At 44.3% G+C, this 22799-nt stretch overlaps 1 protein-coding gene across 2 annotated transcripts in view; it reads right to left on the reverse strand.

Moving 5' to 3' along the window:
- Nucleotides 1-1693: 1693 nt before the first annotated feature.
- Nucleotides 1694-22799, reverse strand: part of adgra3 (adhesion G protein-coupled receptor A3) — a 40255-nt gene continuing 19149 nt past the window's right edge. The window contains exons 4-20 of one of the 2 annotated variants that reach the window (XR_009666779.1): nt 20550-20621; nt 20379-20450; nt 19406-19566; nt 18277-18490; nt 18012-18176; nt 17253-17454; nt 16998-17147; nt 16333-16491; nt 15821-15988; nt 15516-15723; nt 15131-15339; nt 14752-14876; nt 14246-14369; nt 13536-13681; nt 12453-12548; nt 10124-11810; nt 1694-1713 (exon numbers count right to left, since the gene is read on the reverse strand). Coding sequence is in view for 1 of the 2 variants with exons in the window: in XM_061031314.1 (XP_060887297.1) it covers nt 10361-11810; nt 12453-12548; nt 13536-13681; nt 14246-14369; nt 14752-14876; nt 15131-15339; nt 15516-15723; nt 15821-15988; nt 16333-16491; nt 16998-17147; nt 17253-17454; nt 18012-18176; nt 18277-18490; nt 19406-19566; nt 20379-20450; nt 20550-20621 (3721 nt within the window). In the remaining variant the exon portion in view is untranslated. Of the gene's footprint in view, nt 1714-10068; nt 11811-12452; nt 12549-13535; nt 13682-14245; nt 14370-14751; nt 14877-15130; nt 15340-15515; nt 15724-15820; nt 15989-16332; nt 16492-16997; nt 17148-17252; nt 17455-18011; nt 18177-18276; nt 18491-19405; nt 19567-20378; nt 20451-20549; nt 20622-22799 lie in introns of those variants that run through there. The other variant, XM_061031314.1, reaches the window with a different exon arrangement.

Genomic DNA, 22799 nt, shown 5'->3' on the forward strand with positions numbered 1-22799 from the left:
ATCCGAGTGAGACTAAAAAAAAAAGATCTAAATAGATAGTTTTATCTTCATTTATAATCGATTTGTGCCCAAGGTGTCCCTGACATCTCTGTGCAGAGATCCAATCAGTTTATTTGCCTTGATGAGCTTTTTCCCACGCAGAACAAACATGGTCACATTGACATTCCCGACTCGTTGACGACCTCAGATGAACTTTCTGACAGATGGCACCGACCGCTAAGAACCATGGCAATTACTTGAAGATCACTCTCTCAAGCCTGCAGGGAATGAGCGAGGCTGCCACCAATCAAGGCGGAACTGCTCGCTACATAATTCAGAAGTCTTATTATAATTTGTCACATCCAAGATGGCCGAGCAATACATCTCTGCCTGAGTGAAATATGCCTTTTATTAATGTGCCGCTAATGAGAAAGTGGAGTTGTTGGAGCACTGCTTTCTCTCTGCTTCCTGGGATGATCAGTGGGCGACCATTACTGATCATTTTTTTAAATTGCAGATTGACCTTCAAAATAAGAGAATGATAGTTCAAGAACATCATTTGGTAGAATCAATCATGATGATATCAAAGTTTTTAAAGGTTTATCAAATTCAAAGAGTTGAGGAGTTTATATCTATGCACATGCATGTCTCTAAATAACGTAAAGGTCCTGTAAGAGGTTTGAACTATTATTACTAATTTGTTATTTTTAACATTTGGTTATACAATTAAATGATGTTTGTAACGACGCCAAATTTACTTCAGAATAGGTTCTAATTTTAATGCTTTTAAAAAATGTTGCTGATATGTAACCTTTTTGACTTCATTGATAGCTAAAGAGAAAGGAAATGTGGAGAGTGGGTACATAAAAGGGCCCAGACCGGGGGTCTAATCTGCAGCCAATGTGTTGAGGACAATCTCTGTATATGGTGCGGCTGCTCTACCAACTGAGGTAAACTGGAACTCTATGTTTTTGAGAATTTCAACAAAGCTGCATTGGTACGTTTACAAAAGTAGAGGGTCTGAATATTTCTTCCACCGGTGTTCAGCTGAACTTAAGGTTTACAAAAGCAGAGATGTGATGCTGTGTCAGACTTAGACAAATAAACGTTGACACATCCCCCCCCCCAGGCCAGCTTCTTAAGCCTTCAACAGATCAAAATCTATATCAGCACAGTCAGCAGCTGAACTTCCACCATACTTTGTGTCTGTTCTAAACTCACTCCCCAACAGAGATGTCAAGCTGTGAGTGGACTCTGGTTCAGCTGTCTGCTGTGCAGGAGACAGAATGGAATCAGGAGAAGGAGGAAGAAGTTACATTCCTCTCATTATCCGTTATTCTCACCGCAGCTCCACTTTGCCCTGCGAGTCAGCTGTCAATCACAGCCCGGGCATCAAATCTGCAGGCGCTCAGAATGTGTGCTGCACCCATCAAATCTGCCAGCAGGCGGTGAGACAACACCTATGGAGCCCAGAGCCACAGCCAGGCGTAATTAAAGTGCTGCTCCCCTGAAGAGAGAGGAACCCGAGGCCACCTGAAGGTCAGTGAAAAAACCCAATTACCAGCTTGTCATATATTGTCAGGGCGAGTAATTCTTTGAAACAAAACAGCTCTGACTCACCTTTGCTCCGGCTGCAGGGACCCGAGAGGTGATACCACAAGAATAAAAACATTCAATCAGTAAACGTTTGTTTTTATTATAGTTGGGACAAACTAGAAAATGGAAAAATAAAAACTCCCCATGGTCAGGGTTTTGTATTCACAGGGACACAGCTCAGCCCGGGCAGTTTCTGCAGTTTGAAGAAGAGTCTGCGCTGGGGTAGCCACATTTGTCGAGTCCTGATTCAGCTTGTCGGCTGATCCCGAGGTGGATCATCTGTGGAAGAAGCACATCCTCCAAGCACAGGATGGGGAGGGGACACAATATAGGAAGGGAGAGACGTGAGGCTGGAGATGGAGAGTCAGGGGGTGGCAGTCAGCTGCAGGCTCTGGGTGGGCTGAAGCAAGGTGCTGCAGCTCCTCCGACGTCTCCTTGAGCTCGTAGCGGCGTTCAGGGTGGCGTCGTTACTGGAGCAGGATGCCGAGGAAGTACATGCAAAGACGATGAATCTATGTGGGCTGTAAAAAGCCCCGATACTGGGCCCCCAGGCCATCCAGCAGCTAGAAGAGACACACAAAAGCAAACGAATTCAGGACTAACTTACAGCGAACAGCACTTCACACACAAATAATTGGCATCATAAATCATTTAAAACAATACCAAAACTCTGTATCAAATTCCGACGACATTTTTATTTACTTCAAGAACTCATAATGCCTCTTTTAAAAACGTTCCCATCTAATATTTACAGAAGCAGTCTCCTAACTTTTAACAACAAAGGGCTGGATTCATCTTTTCTGTCAAAAAAATTAATTAAACTCCAAAGACTTCAGACGGATACGGGTCCAGATTTCTCAATTAGTCCACCATGTTGCACAATCTAAACAGCTACCACTGTGAAGGGGAGGAGGGGAAATGAGGGTGGCTTGCTGTAAACTGGCAGCAGATGCTTGTTGCTTGGATGCACACACTGTTAATAGGCCTCTATAATCACAACTTCAGGGAATAAACTTTTCCTTCCCTCATAAAAATATCCGTTATTTACTCAGGCAACGCAGAGGTCGATACCTCGTTCCAACCCCTCCTGAGGACTGAATGTTAAATATCTCAAGGGAATAAAACGACACTAAATTACCACAAGATGGGAGCTTGAATCGCTCTCTATGCAGAGAGGACTCACTGTGGTGCGTTGTGTCCTGCAGGTGTAGTTTTTATTGGCACCTGATGCAGTGATCCCACAGACCATTAAGTAGAAACATTTAGGAGAGAGCACAGAGAGGTGGTTCTTGTTTCGTCTTGGTGTTTTTGCACAGAGTTCTCATATTGTCTCGTATCATCTCAGGTCTCTACAGTGACACCATGTGGCGGTTTAACCAACAAACACAAGCACTTTAACATCTCACATAAACTGCTCCATTCTTTCTTTGGTAATGCAAAATCAAGAAAAGGTATGTAAATAAAATAATGTGTCCAGTGTAAGTGTCCAATAAATATCTTCCATTATTTGAGTTCACATTTCTGTTGATCTTTGGGCAATTTCATGTTGAGTATGTCATCATCAGCCTGAGCAGAAAAAATCCCCCTGTCAGATATGACTTTCTGCCAGAGGGGATGAAATACATTTTTAAAAAAAAACTGTTATCTGCCAGGGAGCAGATGGCCTAGAGGTCAGGATGCGCCCCAAGTGTGCAGCCCGGGTTCAAGTCTGGCCTGCGGCTCTTTTCCTGCATGTCGTTCCCCACTCTCTCTCTCTCTCTCTGATTTCCTAATCTATCTACTGTCCTATCAAACGTAACCAGCCAGCAGGGAGGAGTTACCGGTGGAGGGAAAGAACTTGCCATTGCGGAAGCCCAGTAGATGGAGTTTGTAGACCGTGTCGTCTACCTGACCAGGGACTGCAGCCTGGGTAAAGAGAGACTGAGGGAGCTGCAGGGAAGCCTCAACAACGGTGCTCTAGTAAGAAAAAAAGACACCATCAAGTCAAAATCCCACTGTTTGATATTTTTTACAACAAAAGGTATATATGATATTTATTTTTTATTACTCTTTAAAGCACTTTGAAACGGCCCAATGTGCGACGTGCTGCACAAACAAAGCTGCCTTACCTTGCCTCTCAATAAATCACTATATGTGTAACCAGTGATTTTTAATATGAGCATTGGTCATATCTTATCAGTTAGACTCACCAGTCTGTATTTCTAAAAATGGGTGTACCATGGTATCATTGGCATGGATTTTCATCAAGACAAACACAATGGAAAGGCAGAAATGCACTGAGCTTTTGTATCGGAAGCAGGTGATTTATCAACACATCTGTCTTGCTGTCTGCAGATGTTTGCATTGATTTAATGACCTTAAAAGTATGAAGCAGCAGTGGGCTACAGATACTAACCAGAAAGAAGGCCTGGGCTGTAGCCAGACGGTAGACTGCGATCTTCTGGAGGCAGGTGATGATGCGGGAACAGGTCATGGCTTCCCGCTGAGCCATCCAGAGCACCCGCTCATCAGCCAGCATCAAGTTACTGGCCACGTTAACCATCACGTCACCCAGCTGGAACACAAAAAATGTTATTATAGCTCCATTGACCTGGAAACATTGACATTCTACCTGCAGCAGCTCAACAGTTTCTAGTTTAAATGACACGAGTGGAAGCATAAGGAGCGGATCTGTTCAGCCTGCATCTTGTTTGCATCAAACAGCATTAAACACAGACCTGAGGGAGATACTCGTCTGGCTGTGGCAGGGTGACTATTAGAAACACATTTTAAGCATGTTGACGCCAAAATAAACTTTCATACACTGCTCGCCTGCAGTCGTTACAACATGTTAGGAGCTCCTCCACTTTTCTTTCTTTTAGCCTACAGCTGTGCCGAAAGTCGTGACGGGACATCCTTCCTCATTAAACAACATGACAACAAACAGCTGTCGAGCATCCATCTATTTGTCCTTCAAAAGGGGTGATACACAACTTGCTGCATCTGCTGTGAACGTTAGCTTTTTTAAAAAACTTTACAGAGAAGTTTAATTATTTCAAGTGCAGCACATAAAGTACTTATAAACTTGTCGACAAACTTGCCGATCTTCTCGATCATTTCAGCCACAAACATGATGTCCACTGAGAAGTTGGCAGCATCATTTGTGCAGACCAGCAGACAGATTTTTTTTTTTTTAAATGTCTAAGTATGTAGCTTTGCAAAAATATTCTGGGAGATATTTTCAATGGACGGGGCTTCCCCAGTGAAGGCTTTGCCCCTGAAAATCCACATGTTGGTACAGGCAATGGACAATGGACCACTATACGAGGACCAGAGATTTCAGGAGGGAGTGTAGGGGTCAGTCTGTTGCAGGGGGGGTAGACTCTGAACTTCACCAGCGTGAATGTCATAGGTCTTGTTTGTGCTTATGTGTGTATTCCTGGTCAATGTGTGGGAGAAGCATGTCTCTCAATAACAGAGTGTTAACCAGAATTTACCTCATTAAATTAGAATATAAAATTTAAAATAAATGAATAAATTAAGGTAAAAGCAATAAAAAGTTGGGTTTTCAAACCACAAGGGGGAGCTATAGTGCTTGACATTACAGCATTCTTGAAATGTCATGCTTTGTATGATCCAATAACAATCTTTACTCACAGACTCTTGAAAGCGTGTTCGAGTGCTTAATGCTGTCCCACTCTTACATGTGACTGAGATTGAGGAGGTGGTTTGATTTGGGAACTCTGCTGACAGGAAACAATTTATAGCATCAGCATCTGATTTTATACTTGTAAATCTGTTACTTATCACATATAATCCATCAATTATCGTCTGTCGAGAGTATATGCCTTTAGAGATGACTGCTAACTTTTTTGGCATTCTGGTGTAGGTTGCAGCTAATGATGACTGACTTCCAGCCAACAGTACCCTTTCTGTGCGCTGCATTGTTTACAGTCCAATCAGCATAAAGGCTGGAAAGGCCTTGAGGACTTAATTAGTAGTTGTTTAGAGTAGCCAAGGAACCTGTACTGCATGTCTTTTGGAAACCCATGCAGGCAAGGGGATAACATGCCAATTTCACAGCAGGTAAACAAAACAAAATGAGAAATAATTCAGTCTGTAATTGGAAAGAAACTGTTAAAGAATTGGAGGATAGAAGATTTTAGTGACCAGTAATTGTGAATTTTGGAGAAGGTGAAATATTGCCGGGGTTCACCTTCTGCATAACTGAGCCGGTCATATCTGACATTGATGTCATTGCAAGCTTTAAACAGCTCACGACTGTTGGAGTAGATTTTACTGTTACTCCTTGCGATGTTCTTTTTGTAGGTGTTGTAGAGCGTCCAAGCAGGACGCCTTTCAGCTGCTCTTAGAGAGAGGAGCTAAGTGATCATTCTTCTGGATGCTTTCCAAGTACCGAAGAGGTGGTATCCAAGGTGGGTACTTGTGCAAGTGAACCCCTGCTGGTTTTTCTTGATATTTATGCCAATGCATAAGCCGTGTAAGCTACAGTGGAATATCTTTATTGCAAGAGAGATTTCTAAACCTGGAAAATAAAGATATTCTATAATCTCCAGCAGCAGGTTAAAGTGTCCAGCTAAAACAGCAAGAAGAAAACTTGCAGCTGCTCGGCTGTGTTTTCTGATTTATTGACCAAAGTTACCAAAACCTTAACCACCAACAACCAAAGTTTACTTTCAAGAGAGTCCAGACAAGACTCTTGCATCTACACATACAGCAAATCCAGTCTATTGGCACAAACTACATTTATGGAGTCTCTTTGACAGTGTGCTTTGTTTGGCATGTCTTAGGCTAGATTCAACTTTTCAATAGTGGTTTCCAAAGTGTGGATAAGGATTTAAAACTCTGTACTTTCCCTACATGCCACTAACAGTTTAGACAGTTACATAAGTCTGCAGCAAGTCAACACACTTTGGGATGCTGCCTGTTAAAATGAGAGTCTGTAGACAAACGCTGCCTGTACATACAACATTTTATCTCTCTGTGTCCATGCTCACAAACTGCAGTATTCATAATACTGTTATACTGTAATACTTGTCTTATGAAACTCTGTACACAGGCCAGAAATCAAGAGATTTTCAACACATACTGTATCTGCACAATAGAACAAGCTCTCTACAGATAACAATAAATCCCATCATGAAAAGAGAAATCCAGAATAAATCAGATTTTCAGTTCAGCAAGCCAAGACAACTGTCAGCTCTTTGAACAGAGGAGGCAAACGAATATAAATATTATTCGAACGTATAATTAAATTCCAAGTTCTCCAAATACAGAGAAATCATTTTAACTTGAAAGGTCTCATCGGAAGACTATTTCTATTCACCCACATTCAAATAAGATTCTGATCTAATGATATCAAAGCAGAAGCACAGACCTCCCCTACTCTCCCCCTTGAGATCAATGAACATCTATTCCTGTCCTCCCCACAGATGCTGCCCAAAGTTTAATCATGATATATTGTTTTGGTTTGGACAAGGTCTCTGTGCCGTGTTTAATGAGGGGACTGTGCTGATATCTCTTCAATTCACTTAAACACACAGTTCAAACATTAGCATGATATCCGAGGTGCGCGGCGTGTTTGTTTGCGTCGCTGAAGAAGTCGAAAGGACAGTGAAATAAATGTGAGCTCAAACTTCAAAGTTAAACTTGGGCAAAGATCACCTTGCAAATCACTGTACATTTTTGAATCCTTAAAACACCAAACTGCTCTTATATTATCATTTTTGGCTTTTTCCAAAACATTTAATGACATTATAGTATTTCTGTTTTTCTAGTTTATGATAAGCATGTTGTGTTAAAAAGGACGTTTCTGGAGTATTATGTAACTTTGTGTGCTGATAACAAGGTGCTTACATTGCAAAAAAAGCCCTGACCTTTCACTGAAACACAGCTTGCATACTGATGCAGCTTTGCCTCATTTGCATGCATTTAAATAAAGTCCACATAAAAATCCCAAACTGCAAAAATTCCCCCAATTAACACTGCAGACTGCTGCTTGACATTGACACTAATAATCACAACGACCCCTAAATGCTGATCAATCTTTCCAAACTGCAGGTAAAGAATAAAGAAATCTGGGTTTCCCTGGACGGCCAGAGCCGCTTAATCAACACAGTCAGATGGCTTCACTCCCTAAGAAGTATTCATCTTCATCTCTGTGGCATGTTTCCACAACAGAGGCAGATGCTTCCTTCAGGCGCTACAAGAAGATAGGAAAATGTAAACATCTCATCAGTTGTCTGATTTCTGTCGTCCCTGGGCCTCCTGGTTAGGAATCGTGCTCAGATAAGGAGCAGAAGAGATCATGACGTAGCTGAAAATAGCCTGTTTATCTGAGGCTTTAGGTGTTGGAAATAATAAAATAATTGACGAGAGAATCAAAGATGTTTAAGACATCCGAGTGAGACTTAAAAAAAAAGATCTAAATGGATAGTTTTATCTTCATTTATAATCGATTTGTGCCCAAGGTGTCCCTGAGATCTCTGTGCAGAGATCCAATCAGTTTATTTGCCTTGATGAGCTTTTTCCCACGCAGAACAAACATGGTCACATTGACATTCCCGACTCGTTGACGACCTCAGATGAACTTTCTGACAGATGGCACCGACCCCTAAGAACCATGGCAATTACTTGAAGATCACTCTCTCAGGCCTGCAGGGAATGAGCGAGGCTGCCACCAATCAAGGCGGAACTGCTCGCTACATAATTCAGAAGTCTTATTATAATTTGTCACATCCACGATGGCCGAGCAATACATCTCTGCCTGAGTGAAATATGCCTTTTATTAATGTGCCGCTAATGAGAAAGTGGAGTTGTTGGAGCACTGCTTCGCCTCTGCTTCCTGGGATGATCAGTGGGCGACCATTACTGATCATTTTTTTATGTTGCAGCATGACGACGCAGCCGTAGCCTGGTGGTTGGTGCGTGCGCTCCATGTGCGGAGGCTGTGGTCCAACAGGCGGGCGGCCAGGGTTTGATTCTCACCTGTGGCTCCTTTCCCCCGCAGGTTGTTTCCCACTCTCCCTCTCCCAGACTTCTCTCACTGTCCACTGTCCTGTATCTAGATGGAGGCATATAAGCCCTTAAATAAATATCTAAAAAAAAATTGCAGCATGACCTTCAAAATAAGAGATTGATAGTTCAAGGATGCATTTCACACAATATCCTACTTAAAGCTCATGTAAGGCATTTTGTCTGATAATGACAACGACAATGAATTTACTGATGCCCCTATGAGCTACATCAATCTACGTCTGACTGTAAATAAAACAGCAGTATTTTTGTTCATTGTCACTTCAAATAAGCAAAATGATAAGTGTTACTGCTTTGTCCACAGAGTCAAATTAAAAATTGGGAAAAAATCAAGCAGTGGTGCTCATGGCCTAGCGGTTAGCTCGCGCCCCATGTACATAGGCCGTCTTATTTCAAGCGGACGGCCCAGGTTCAAATCTGACCTGTGCCTCCTTTATTGCATGTCATTCCCCACTCTCTCCCTGGTTTCCTACGTCTATCCACTGTCCTATCAAATAAAGGCATAAAAAAGCAAAAAAATATATGTTGAAAAAAAAGCAAGCAAAACACTTCATATTGTGCTATTTTATTTTTATACACCATATTTAGCTGCAGTATTTGTTTTAATATACTATAAATTTATCCTTTTTGATAACTGAAGAGAGATGGCAAATGTGTAAGGAGGAGGGGGGAGTATGCATTAGTGGCCGAGACAGAGAATTGAACCTGCAGCATGTGATGAGAACGTGAGTGTCTGCATACGTGGTGCCTCAAGTTTTCGGGAATTTCAACAAAGCTGCATTGGTACGTTTACAAAAGTAGAGGGTCTGAATATTTCTTCCACCGGTGTTCAGCTGAACTTAAGGTTTACAAAAGCAGAGATGTGATGCTGTGTCAGACTTAGACAAATAAACGTTGACACATCCCCCCCAGGCCAGCTTCTTAAGCCTTCAACAGATCAAAATCTATATCAGCACAGTCAGCAGCCGAACTTCCACCATACTTTGTGTCTGTTCTAAACTCACTCCCCAACAGAGATGTCAAGCTGTGAGTGGACTCTGGTTCAGCTGTCTGCTGTGCAGGAGACAGAATGGAATCAGGAGAAGGAGGAAGAAGTTACATTCCTCTCATTATCCGTTATTCTCACCGCAGCTCCACTTTGCCCTGCGAGTCAGCTGTCAATCACAGCCCGGGCATCAAATCTGCAGGCGCTCAGAATGTGTGCTGCACCCATCAAATCTGCCAGCAGGCGGTGAGACAACACCTATGGAGCCCAGAGCCACAGCCAGGCGTAATTAAAGTGCTGCTCCCCTGAAGAGAGAGGAACCCGAGGCCACCTGAAGGTCAGTGAAAAACCCCAATTACCAGCTTGTCATATATTGTCAGGGCGAGTAATTCTTTGAAACAAAACAGCTCTGACTCACCTTTGCTCCGGCTGCAGGGACCCGAGAGGTGATACCACAAGAATAAAAACATTCAATCTGTAAACGTTTGTTTTTATTATAGTTGGGACAAACTAGAAAATGGAAAAAACATCTCCCCATGGTCAGGGTTTTGTATTCACAGGGACACAGCTCAGCCCCATGTAGTTTCTTGTACAGATAAATGGAATAAAAAGATTTGGATTAAAAGTTATAAAAATAGACCATTTACAGAAGAATCTACAAACACAGTTCAGTGGCAGTAACGGTTTGATTGTTCTTAAATAGCACAATCAAAAAAAACAAGATATTTCACAGTGTAAAAGCAGTCCAAGGGACGGAAACTGTCGCTACACGGTAGTTTCATGTTTCCACAGGCCGGTCTTTATACTCGCTGTATTCTCTGAGCTAATTAAAACCACAGGCTGTCCGTTTTCTTTCACCGTGCTGCCATTTTGAGTGATAAGGTTGAGCCCGTAAGACTTGGGCTGACTTTCTAGTTCTGTGCTGCCGGGCTGCTTCTGGGGAGCCGACTCCTTACTGGAGCTCGACATGGCAGCAGTCGCCTCCTTCTCCTCAGTCTCTACGGTCGCCACCGAGCCGCTCCCCGGAGTGCCGCCCTCCCCGCCGCCTCCTCCTCCTTTATCCGCGCATCGAGAGCGGCGCGGCAGGCTGGCGCTGTCGCTGCTGTCCTGCTGCATCTGGCTCTGATGCCGCTCCCTGTAGGCCATGTAGGCGGCTCTGCGGCTGTTCCTCGCCGCCATGTCGTAATGGTGGTGCCGCCTTTGGGGGGCACTCTGCACGCTGCCCTCCACGCTCGTCGGCACGTCGTAGGCGTACTCTCGCAGCACCGTGAGGCGGCTCGCTCTGTGGGCCCGCGCTCGGTTTTTGTGATGCCTGCTCGCGTGTCCGTTTGGGACAGCTGTTGGATTTGTGATGTTGTTCACGGGGCGGAACTGAACCTCAACCGGCGCTACGTGCATTTTTATCTCATTGTCGACTGAATGTTCAGTCAGGCTGTTGTCTAGAATGGCGCCACCATTCGCAGTGACCGGCGCCGAGGCAGACTTGCACTGAGCTGCCTCGGCGTGCAGATTGGTCAGTTTGCTGCCGTGGGCGGAGTTGCGCATGCTTGGTGCGCTCTTGTTCGTATAAGAAGATTCTGCGCTGCTGTGGCCGCATTTGGTCGACTCCCCATCGGGCTTGTCGGCGGATCCCGAGGTGGATGTCATCGCCACGCCCGGCTGCGGGAGAAGCACATCCTCCTGCGCCGAGTACGCTCGTCTCCCTGAGCAACAAGCCTGGGACCAGTAACGCTTCATATCCTGCCTGTTAACACAGTGATGGGCCACCATGAACGCCCCTAAAGCCAGCGCGGCAGCCCCAAACAGGCAGGTGAAGGCTAAATCAAATGGGTGGTCCTGTGACACAGCCATGGCTCCGAACACCCAAAGGGCGGCATACAGGCCCAGTGCCCCCGCTGCACCCATCAGCTGAGCGACGAAGGTGTGCTCGTTCTCCAGGGCGGAGAGTGGCACGGCGTGGGGAGCAGAAACGATGGAGGAGGATGCGTCATGAGGCTGGAGATGGAGAGTCAGGGGGTGGGAGTCCGCTGCAGGCTCTGGGTGGGCTGAAGCAAGGTGCTGCTGCTCCTCCGACGTCTCCTTGAGCTCGTAGCGGCGTTCAGGGTGCCGACGCAACTGGAGCAGGATGCTGAGGAAGTACATGCAGTCTACGAAGATGATGAATCCCACTGGGCCGTAGAAAGCCCCGATACTGGGCTCCCAGGCCATCCAGCAGCTGGAAGAGACACACGAAAGCAATCAGAATCAGCAGTGATTTGAATCACATAGCACTTCATAAAAAGGAATAAAAAGACATCAGAACTGATTTAAAACCAAACAAATCTCCTTCACATATTCTGATGACACTCTGGTTTACTTTGAAAACTTCAAATGACTCTTTAAAACACTTTCTCAGAAGCAGTCCCTTTACTTTTAACAACAAAGGGCTGGATTCATCGCAAAAAAAATTAATTAAACTCCAAAGACTTCAGACGGATACGGGTCCAGATTTCTCAATTAGTCCACCATGTTGCACAATCTAAACAGCTACCACTGTGGAGGGGGGAGCAGGAGGGGGAGGAGGGGGGCTTGCTGTAAACTGGCAGCAGATGCTTGTTGCTTGGATGCACACACTGTTAATAGGCCTCTATAATCACAACTTCAGGGAATAAACTTTTCCTTCCCTCATAAGAATATCCGATATATTTACTAAAGCAACATTCAGGCCGGTCGATACCTAGATCCAACCCGTCCTGAGGACTGAATGTTAAATATCTTGGGGATTGGAGGTTTTTTTTTTATTGAACCAATGCCAGATAAAAGGAGACTGAAATACAATGAGCACACTTGAATCGCTCTCTATGCAGACAGTACTCACTATGGTGCGTTGGTCCTGCTGCCGTAGTTTTTGATGTTAGCTGCTGCAGTGATCCCACAGACGATGATGGGTATCCCTCCGCCGATTAAGTAGAACCTTAGAAGGAGAGAGCACAGAGAGGTGGATGTTGATTTATCTTTTGTAATTCCTGCAGAGAAGTCTTGTAGTATTTTTGGCCTCTGCAGTGACACCATGTGGCAGTTGAACCAACAAACAGGAGCACTTTAACTTTGAGAAAACTCAGAAACTAATTTGAGTTTTGATGAATTGAAAAATTTAACATTTGATGAAATGTCTCAAACCATGTGACCACACGAGACCATTTAAAGGCCGCATCATGGCGGAGCGCATATGCAACGCACCGCACAGTAAGAGCTTCATAAAGTTGTATAAATGTATGCAAGATAAAATAGTAATTCTCAAGTGTGCACCCTCCTCTGCCTCTTGAAACAGAGAGGCAGATGAGGATGATGGTATGATTCACTGAGTGATTAGGAACGCTGGCAGAGAGGGAAACATTTCTCCTGTGTGTTTGTGTGTGTGAGTGTCTGTGATTGTTCTATAGTGACAGAGCAAGTCAATAAGCATCATAAAAGCACACATAGAGGATATGAACATGCAGGAAGAATTAGTCAGAATGTTCATTTACACATGTAGTCCACAGGAAGGTAACATTTACATAAACACAACAAATGATAACATAGGGAGGTTGCCTGCTAATAAAGATAAAGAAATGAAAGAGAAGACATTTCTGAACTGTTAGAAACCAAAGTATGGTTTATATCAGCATGAAACTGCTGGGACAGGTTTAGAAGAGAAACTCATGAGTGTAGACTTTCATGTCAGACTGTCAGGATTGTATCTGCAACAAGCAACAAACCAGGACAGGATGAAGGCTCTAATTAACTTCTCTAAAGCTCATCCATTGAGGCATGCTGGGTAAACATAAAAGTGACTTTTCTCACATAGTACAAGATGTCTGAAAGGTCTAAAATGTTCAAGCAGCTGCACAAAGCTTCAACTTAAACTACATGTCAAAACAAATACTTGTATCCCACATCTGTCAGAGTGTTGGTGTCGTACCTCAGCATGGGCCGCGGTGGTGGAGGAGGTTCATCCAGCTCCTCATAGCGCTTGGCCTTGCGTGTCACCTGTTTGTAAATGTTGCGTGCAGTGACGCCCACCCAAAGGGCCGTAGCCAGCGTTGAGTAGTGCAGCAGGATGCCCACCTAGAACAGATTACATCATCATTATTATTAAAGCTAAAGGAATGTGATTCATCGCCTACAGCAGAGTGACAGAATGCCCCTGATGTAAAGTTTCACCAATAAAATAAAAATGATGAAGTGTGGTTCACTGGAGCTTCTTAAACGGCAATGTGATCCTTGAGCAATTTGGTATTGAGTATGTCATCAGGCTGTGCTGAAAAATCATCCTGTGAGATAGAAATTCATGCCAGAGGGGATTAAATAAATAAACAAGAAGTTCCCTTCTTTCATCTTTCATCCAGGTACTCTGTGTGATGAAAAATGGAGAAGTGATGTGTCTCAGTGCAACACCATGAAGTGAGGAGCGGTACTGCCTCTAGCCATGGAAACGATCGACTGTATCTTTCTATGCATCTTTTACTGTTTCCACAAGGTCTATAAGCAGAGTGAACTCAGTCAACTTTTTCAATGCCTTTTTTCCTTGAAAACTTTTGACACACGTTTTCCTTTTTTTTTCCCCCCCCTGATGACTATTAGCTTTAGAGGAAAGCAGGAACAGTAGGAGGGCTGATGGTGTATACTCACTGCTTGGCAGACGCTCGCATGTCGCGTTTGATTTATGCCGCCTACAAAGACGCCGCAGGTGAGGGAGATGTGGAAGCAGAGGTTGACCAGCATGTGCCAAAACTTGCGGCTCACACGGACGGACCTGCAGTCACAGAATCAGAAAATAAATCACCAAGTTAAAAAGGAAAAGAAAAGTCTGCCATGCAAGATGACTTTATGATGGGACAGTAGTTTATGTTGACATTGATCTGGAGGGTAGCTCTTTATTTTAACCAACCCATAAGGGCTGGGTTACATGTCAATATCTATGGGAGGGGTAGGTTTTAGGTGTTGAAGGGGCGCATAATAGCCTAGGGTACCCCATGTACAGAGGCTTTAGTCGTTGGTTTGAATCAGACCTCAGCCCTTTGCCGCATGTCGTCCTCCACTCTCTCCTCCCAACGTTTCCTGTCTCTCTTCAGCTGTTTTATCCAATGAAGGCAAAAATGGCCCAAAAAATAAAAACAGTATTGATGTGTTCTTACCTGTGATGGTAGATGTAGCTGATCATAACAGTGAGCAGACACAGCAGTAGTATGATAGCAGTGGCGTAGATGACTGGGTGAAGGGGCTGGATGCTTGGAGAGAAATACTCCACACTGCTGAGGTCCTGCATGACAGATTCAAATTCTCAATTTAGGTCATTTTGTTCATTTGACATGATTCCATACCTGTAATGCTTAAAGACATAAAAAAAACAGTCCCAGTCCCAAAGTGTTCTGCACTCTACTGCAGGACAATTTTTGATTTTGTTTATCTCTATAACCTTTTATATGGCAGGCAATACTTCCTAATAGCCACTAGAGGGTAAATGAGGTAAAGACGAATGTCTTCGAAGTCAGATAACAAACAAAAAGAACCTACCATTAGCAGTCCATAGTTGCCAAGAGAGTTGCAGGATATGGTGGTGAAGTTGTCATGGTGGTCCAGGATGCGGCAGCCATCGCTTTGCCAACCTCCGTGACCCCCCACCAGGCTGAAGTTCCAGGAGGCCGACATGGCGTCTGAACCGCGGGCGAAGCGTCGCAGGGTGATGTTAACGGGCGTCTTTAGGACACGCAGGGACATGCCATCTAGAAGAAAACACAGGCAGGGCATGGGAGCCAGGAAAACCCACAAAGCATTCTACAAAGATAGGCAGAGCAGAGCAGCTAGAAAGATCTTGTACATTTTTGTTTGCTTTAATCAGTTTTTCCTTTTCTGATAAAACAGAAACTTGTTCCAACTTTGTTCACACATGAAGGCTTACCTATCTTGGCCATGATGACAGGGGTGGCCACACTCCTCCTCTTCCCTCCATCAGCCAGCTGGGAGGAGTTACCGGTGGAGGGAAAGAACTTGCCATTGCGGAAGCCCAGTAGATGGAGTTTGTAGACCGTGTCGTCTACCTGACCAGGGACTGCAGTCTGGGTAAAGAGAGACTGAGGGAGCTGCAGGGAAGCCTCAATAATGGTACTCTAAAAAAGAACAAAAGACACCATCACTTGCTGCATCTATCAAAACAAAAAAAAACATAGCTGACAGCTCTATTCATGTGTAATTATCTCAGCTGACCTTGTGCAGGATGCTGGAGAAGGCGCTGGTTGTGTTGCATTTGAAGGTGAGTTGGCGGTCCTGTCCGGGCGTGCGCTCAGGGGTGGGCCTCTGGAACAACATGCATGTCATGCCATTCCAGTCATTGGCCCTGACAGCATGGGCCTCCAGTGCTATGTTGGGAGAATTCTGGAAGGACAATGGAAACAAATGTGACAATATGACAGGGGGACCTTAGTTTTTATCATGGAGGAGCAAAGACAAGTGAAGATTCCAAAGAAGTAGGTACAGCAAGGTTCATGAAGGTCCGATACATCAACAGAAACAGAAGAAAAGTTGTTTCTAGAGCCTGACCTGGAATAGCCAATGTTACCTGGACTATCAAGACAAACACAATGGAAAGGCAGAAATGCACTGAGCTTTTGTATCGGAAGCAGGTGATTTATCAACACATCTGTCCTGCTGTCTGCAGATGCTTGCATTGATTTAATGACCTTAAAAGTATGAAGCAGCAGTGGGTTACAGATACTAACCAGAAAGAAGGCCTGGGCTGTAGCCAGACGGTAGACTGCGATCTTCTGGAGGCAGGTGATGATGCGGGAACAGGTCATGGCTTCCCGCTGAGCCATCCAGAGCACCCGCTCATCAGCCAGCATCAAGTTACTGGCCATATTAACCATCACGTCACCCAGCTGGAACACAAAAAACGTTATTATAGCTCCATTGACCTGGAAACATTGACATTCTACCTGCAGCAGCTCAACAGTTTCTAGTTTAAATGACACGAGTGGAAGCATAAGGAGCGGATCTGTTCAGCCTGCATCTTGTTTGCATCAAACAGCATTAAACACAGACCTGAGGGAGATACTCGTCTGGCTGTGGCAGGGTGACTATTAGAAACACATTTTAAGCATGTTGACGCCAAAATAAACTTTCATACACTGCTCGCCTGCAGTCGTTACAACATGTTAGGAGCTCCTCCACTTTTCTTTCTTTTAGCCTACCGCTGTGCCGAAAGTCGTGACGGGACATCCTTCCTCATTAAACAACATGACAACAAACAGCTGTCGAGCATCCATCTATTTGTCCTTCAAAAGGGGTGATACACAACTTGCTGCATCTGCTGTGAACGTTAGCTTTTTAAAAAAACTTTACAGAGATGTTTAATTATTTCAAGTGCAGCACATAAAGTACTTACATCTTTAAACTTGTCGACAAACTTGCCGATCTTCTCGATCATTTCAGCCACGAAGATGATGTCCATTTTGTCGGAGAAGTTGGCAGCATCATTTGTGCAGACCAGCAGACGTCTAGCTTGGGCTACTACATTAGTCTCATTCAGAGGCATCTATTAGAAAGATACAAAGAGAAAGTTTATAGAATGTGTCCGATTTGAAATGGTCATTACAAAATAAAACATTGAAAGATAAAAGGAAACTAGGATGATACAGACCTGGTATATGACGTGTAAGAATCTAGTCACATCCTTTTGGAACTGGCAGCGCGAGTAGTCGTCCTCTGCCCACAGCCCGTTTCGGTCACAGTAGCGCCACGCCCGATACTCGTCACCTGAGCTGCCCGAGTAGGATCCCGCACTGGATGTCAGTCTGCTGCAGGGGAGGTAGGCTCTGATCCCTGCTAGGGTGCGTGGCCACCTGAAGGGGGGGGGGGGGGGGGGGGGGGTCAAATAAAAACACAGTGTTTAACATTCCTCATCAATGGGGAGGCTGCAGTCCTCCAAGCGGGCGGCGGCCCAGGTTAAAATCCGACCTGTGGCTCCTTTCCCACATGTCATTCCCCCTCTTTCTCCCTGATTTCCAACTCTGTCCTATCTCTCCAATAAAAGGCACAAAACGCCCAAAAATACAATCTTAAAAAATCTTAAAGAAATTAAAAAAAATAACATTCCTCATCACCAGCTGCTTCCTTTTCTGAGCCATTCCCCTTGTGATGTGTGTCACAACAAGAGTCAGGAAGGATGGAGGCCATACTCATGAAATAATGGTATTTTTTAACCACAAGGGGGAGCTACAGTGCTTGACATTTACAGCTCAGATGAACTGATTCAAACAGATATCACTATCTGTGAAGTGTTAACAGGTGAGTTATGAAATTCTTGTCTTTTAGACAATTTAGACTCAAGCCTAACAAAATGTAGGACAAGAATCTTAGGTTGTCTAGTCTGAATGTGTGGCTCTGTGTGCAAACAAACCTAAACTCTCCCTTGTTGTTGGAGACGCGTTCAGGTGCACAATACTTGGCAGAGCTCTCCAACACCACAATGTGGACGGTCCTGGTGGTGTTGCCCCTGCTCGTCCAGACTCTGCACTCCCAGTTCCCAGTGAAACCAGGCTGAATGTTGGAGATGGTCAAAGCACTAACAGGGAAAGACGACGGAAGAATCGGTGAAAATTCAGATATTTTGGCGCAAACACTGGCCCGTTGAGAACAAGAATACAGACATGTTGAGATCTTACCTAGCAATCAGAGAGCAGTTCTGCACCATGCGCTTCTCAATGAAGATGCCTTGTGCTGCGTCCGTCTTGACCATGCGGCCATTCTGGTACCAGAGCACCTGCATGTCCTCGGCCACGAAGGAGGCCTGACACTGGAACGGCAGGCTGTCCCCCTGAAAGACCACCTGACGCTGGGACGGAGTCAGCTGGAAGGAAGGCAGCTCGAGAGGAGCATCTGAGGAAACAAGAGAGGAGAGTCATTCCTCAGAGATGAAAAAAAAAAAGGATTCAGTTAAGTCTTTGATCTCTTCAATTTATGTGGTCTTACTGTACAGTGCTGACATTAGTAATGCTGCTCATTGGGTGTCATTTAAAAATAATCTTCGTGTCACATACAGGGGCGTCACATGGGGGGGGGGAGTAAGGATGCTGCATATTCCTTCATAACCTGTCATACCTACAGATTCTAAAGGTTGAGCAGTCGTGCTCAGGCTACTTTAAATTTTTATATTATATCACCTTAAACAAGATAATGCAAAAGTACTTCTCTTTTTTCGATTAAAACAGGAAGTGGTTTTGCACTTTGTTCTCTCCATGTTTGAAGGTGTTTTTCTTTCAATATTGCCACTTTTTGGGGACACACGCGTGGACACTTAGAGCTGCCTTTAAAAACTAGCATTAGTGCAATTTGTCATTCACGTCAGGCCATGGTTCCTGTAGATCTGCGCCACGTGCTTCATAATCCCTCACTGTGATGAGTGCCAAACTGATAAGACGTGAGCAAGTACAAACAAAGGCGGCTCCGGCCTGGGCAGCCTTTTCTCCTTATCTCCCATGTCGTTGCACAAACCCCTGCTCCCTAACACCAGCAGCCTCACTGACACCAAAAAAACAGAGAAATTAAAGACACAGTGTTCTATTTTGACACAACAATCGGTGTCGCAACTCAACAAGACTTATTTGAACCTGCCAAGATGTCTGAGACTGGACAAATTACACTTCTGATAGTGTCACCGAAATGAAGAATGATTCAGAGTGCTCAAATAAATAATATTTTAGGGTTTATGTTTTGTTGAATCTAGGTGTGTGTGTGTGTGTGTGTGTGTGTGTGTGTGTGTGTGTGTGTGTGTGTGTGTGTGTGTGTCTCTACCACAGGTGAGGAGCTCCGGCCTGAAGGAGGTAACGAGCTGCCCCTGGAGAGACTGCGGGAAGGAGCACTTGGTGTTCTTGACGGAGATGTTTCTCTCTTTGATCCAACGCAGCAGCCACAGAAGGTTGCAGTCACACAGCAGGAAAGGCGTCTGAAACTCCCTGTGGATGAACACGAACGCATACAGCGACACGTGAAGCGAGGGGTTAAGTGGTGGGGAAATGCAAAGTCTCAAGTTAAGAGACAGACAGCAAGTTGCCTAGTGTCAAAAATAATCAGCAACGCTTGCTGCCCTTTCTTAAGACGTTTTCACATATGCACTCCGGATAATATCCAGATAATTACAGGAGGACTTCTCCGGAGATTCTCCCGACCCAGCCGTTCACATATGCTCCTCACAGCGGGGGACTTTCCCTGTCAGAGGGGAGGGGGGGCGGGGGATTTCCTGAGGTAAGACGTGACGTAAATAAACAAAGCGGAAGTAGCGGCCGTAGCAACAGAGTCCCCTACACAACGCCAATCTGTCTTTATATCAATGCTATGTGTAGTCCAATGGAATGACAACATCCACAAAAGAGAGGAGAACAACATACTGATGAACAGAAAACAGAATGCAGCCGTTTAATTCCGTGCACAGAGATCATAGTGGTCGCGTGCAGACACTTTAGGCAGTCACTATATAAACGTCATTCTCTTTCTATTGGCTCGAGTTGAAATCTCCGAAGTATATGCTGCCGCGTTCAGACAAAAAATGCGGCTGTTTGCGTTCACACATAGCCTAAAGAACCTCCGGGTGGCCAAATCTCCGGAGTTTTTCAGGAGACTTCTGTATGTGTGAGAAGGGTTTTACTGTAGCTACATTTGTCAAAGCAGCTTTTGACTGCAAAAATAGTCTTTGTATTTAGATGCAAACGTCGCAGTCACACATAATTGATGATGACTGCGTGTGATTTCAGTGCTTCATCATACTTACAACGACTTCAGAGACAACAAGCTGTCAAAGGTCCCCTGTGCCAATGACGAGAACATGTTCCCTGAAAGGTTTCTGGAGATAAATAACAAGAAAACAGTTTCAATAATGATCATACATGATTGACTTTTTTATGGCACATTTACATGTAATCATAAAACATGTATGACTTACAGTCTGGTCAGACTTGTGAGGCCTTTGAAGATGTCTACATTGAGGCAGCCGATGCTGTTATTGGACAAGTCTCTGTAGAAAACAGAACAATAAGTTTAGTACTTTCAAATGACACAACATGACACGTGTATGTAAGAGAATCACATAGACAGCTGCATTCAAGCTGTGTGGGCATGTTTTAAAGTCCTGAACATGTGATGGTATCGTGAAAATGAAAAATGATCAGGAATAAATGTTTGAAGCCCGAGATACAGCGTCAAAAAAAGCCAAGTTCAGCAGAGACATGTTTCAGCAAATAGCCTGAAAATCCTCCGACAGGTTAACAACTTTCAAGGTGATTTTCAGATAATGTCCCTGTGTGGGCCCCCGGGGGGGCAACCACTCATCAAAGGCACTGTAACGCTCTGGCAGATGATTCATCATCTATGATTGATGTCAAACACGTCTAAAAGTGTGTGTTTTTTTTTTCCTCTGGATGTGACCCGACATGATGTCTCTGGCAAACATCAGATGGAAGTGTCTGAGACTCCTGACGCCTTTCAGCAGGAATATGAGACGAGTCCAGGATGCTCCATAGAAAGACTGATCTTTACTCTATGAATAACATCCAATGTGCAAACATTTAGAGACAGCTGCTAAGAGGACACACTGCAGGCAAACTTTAGTTCACCATGCTCTCTGACACTGTGGCTTAGATCTCCAGACCCCCAACGAGTAAAAATATTCTTTACACTCAGAGATTTAAACTCAACTTACATTATATATGATTCCAAATGGTTATGAATAATGGCCTGTATTCATGGGAAATAGTTGTATTTATCTAAATGTTACTTCACAAAACCTCCAGAATCTAATCAGCTGAAAGAACCTGAGATGTTTAACCTCCTTTCTTGTACATTAGCTGAGACAAATGTAATACCAATAACTTAATCAAAAAAAAAGTGGAAAAAAGAGATGGTCATTAGAAGAAATAAAAATGTCTTTCTGCCTGGGGCTATAAATGTAATCAAATCAACAATTCAGTTGAAGTTCTTAATATAGATTAGACTGTAAATATCCATGGACGAAGCCTGAGTGACGTTACAGCAAGGAGCTCAAGAGGCTCATCGGTGGAAGCCGCCATGCTGGAAATGCTGTCTCACCCTAACTTTCAGTGAACCTAACGACAGGCTGAGAGCTGGAGGCGGGTTTTAAGCCTCATGACAAACAGTTACACAGTAACACGCCCACCTGTCAATCATGTCAGCTACGCGCCTAACTATGGATAACATGAATCGTTCATAAAATCAAAAGGGATGTTATGTAAAAAAAATTCACCCCCATACAGTGTGTGCCTATGAGGACAATAAATGGTCGTGGTGTGTGACTTCCGGTGTTCCTGGAGCCAGCCTCAAGTGGACCCTTGACAGGATTCTGTCAGATCTGCAGGACTTTGCACTTCCTCATTGGCTTCATGTTTCAACACAGGAGGTTGCCACTTGGTTCTTAATCCAGTCAATTGTTGTTGCGTTTTAGTTTTGTTTTTGGCCACTTGGGTGCAGTAGAACAAAATTAAACATGTAATCACGTCAGGACTCTCTTTAAGGGTTAACTCGGCCCCCTGGTGAATTCAAGTGCAATATTCTCCTTCACTTCCAGCTGTTTTGGCCTCCACCAACCCCTAGAAAGAACATCTGATCTCAAGTCGCTAAATTCTGGTAGTTAAATCTGTATGTCTGGAGTTCAGTGTACAATGCATTCAGTGGGTTTATCAGTGTTTTTGCTGATCGCAGGTGCATCTGAACACAAGAATCACGAGGCCGTGGCGCCAAAATACAAGGAGCTGAAAGGTGCCCAAAATGCTCTGCTGAGTCAAAAGAAACTGAATAAATGAATCACCCAATTTAAAAAATGATCAGCCCAGGGCGTACCTCTTGCCCAATGACATAGCTTTAAAACAGCTGAATGCTTAACCCCAATAGCTTTAAGAAGTTGTCAAATAGTGTCTATAATTTCCCTGAGATACAACATTTAAAACAACCAGGGTCCAAAATGACATCACCTTCTCAATAGCTGTTAGACATACTCCTCCTCTGCCAATGATCTAATCACTGAAACGTGCAAAGTGAAGGAAACAAGAGCCTGGGAGAGAGAAGAGGCAGATCATTACCTCAGCGCAGCAGCTGAACTACATCCCGGAGTGCTTGAGGAACGCCATTCAGACACACAAAGTGATACCTGGAAAATGACTGTCGGGCATATTCTAACATC

Source organism: Labrus mixtus, chromosome 23 (assembly GCF_963584025.1).
Source record: "Labrus mixtus chromosome 23, fLabMix1.1, whole genome shotgun sequence".
NCBI classification, from domain to species: Eukaryota; Metazoa; Chordata; class Actinopteri; order Labriformes; family Labridae; genus Labrus; species Labrus mixtus.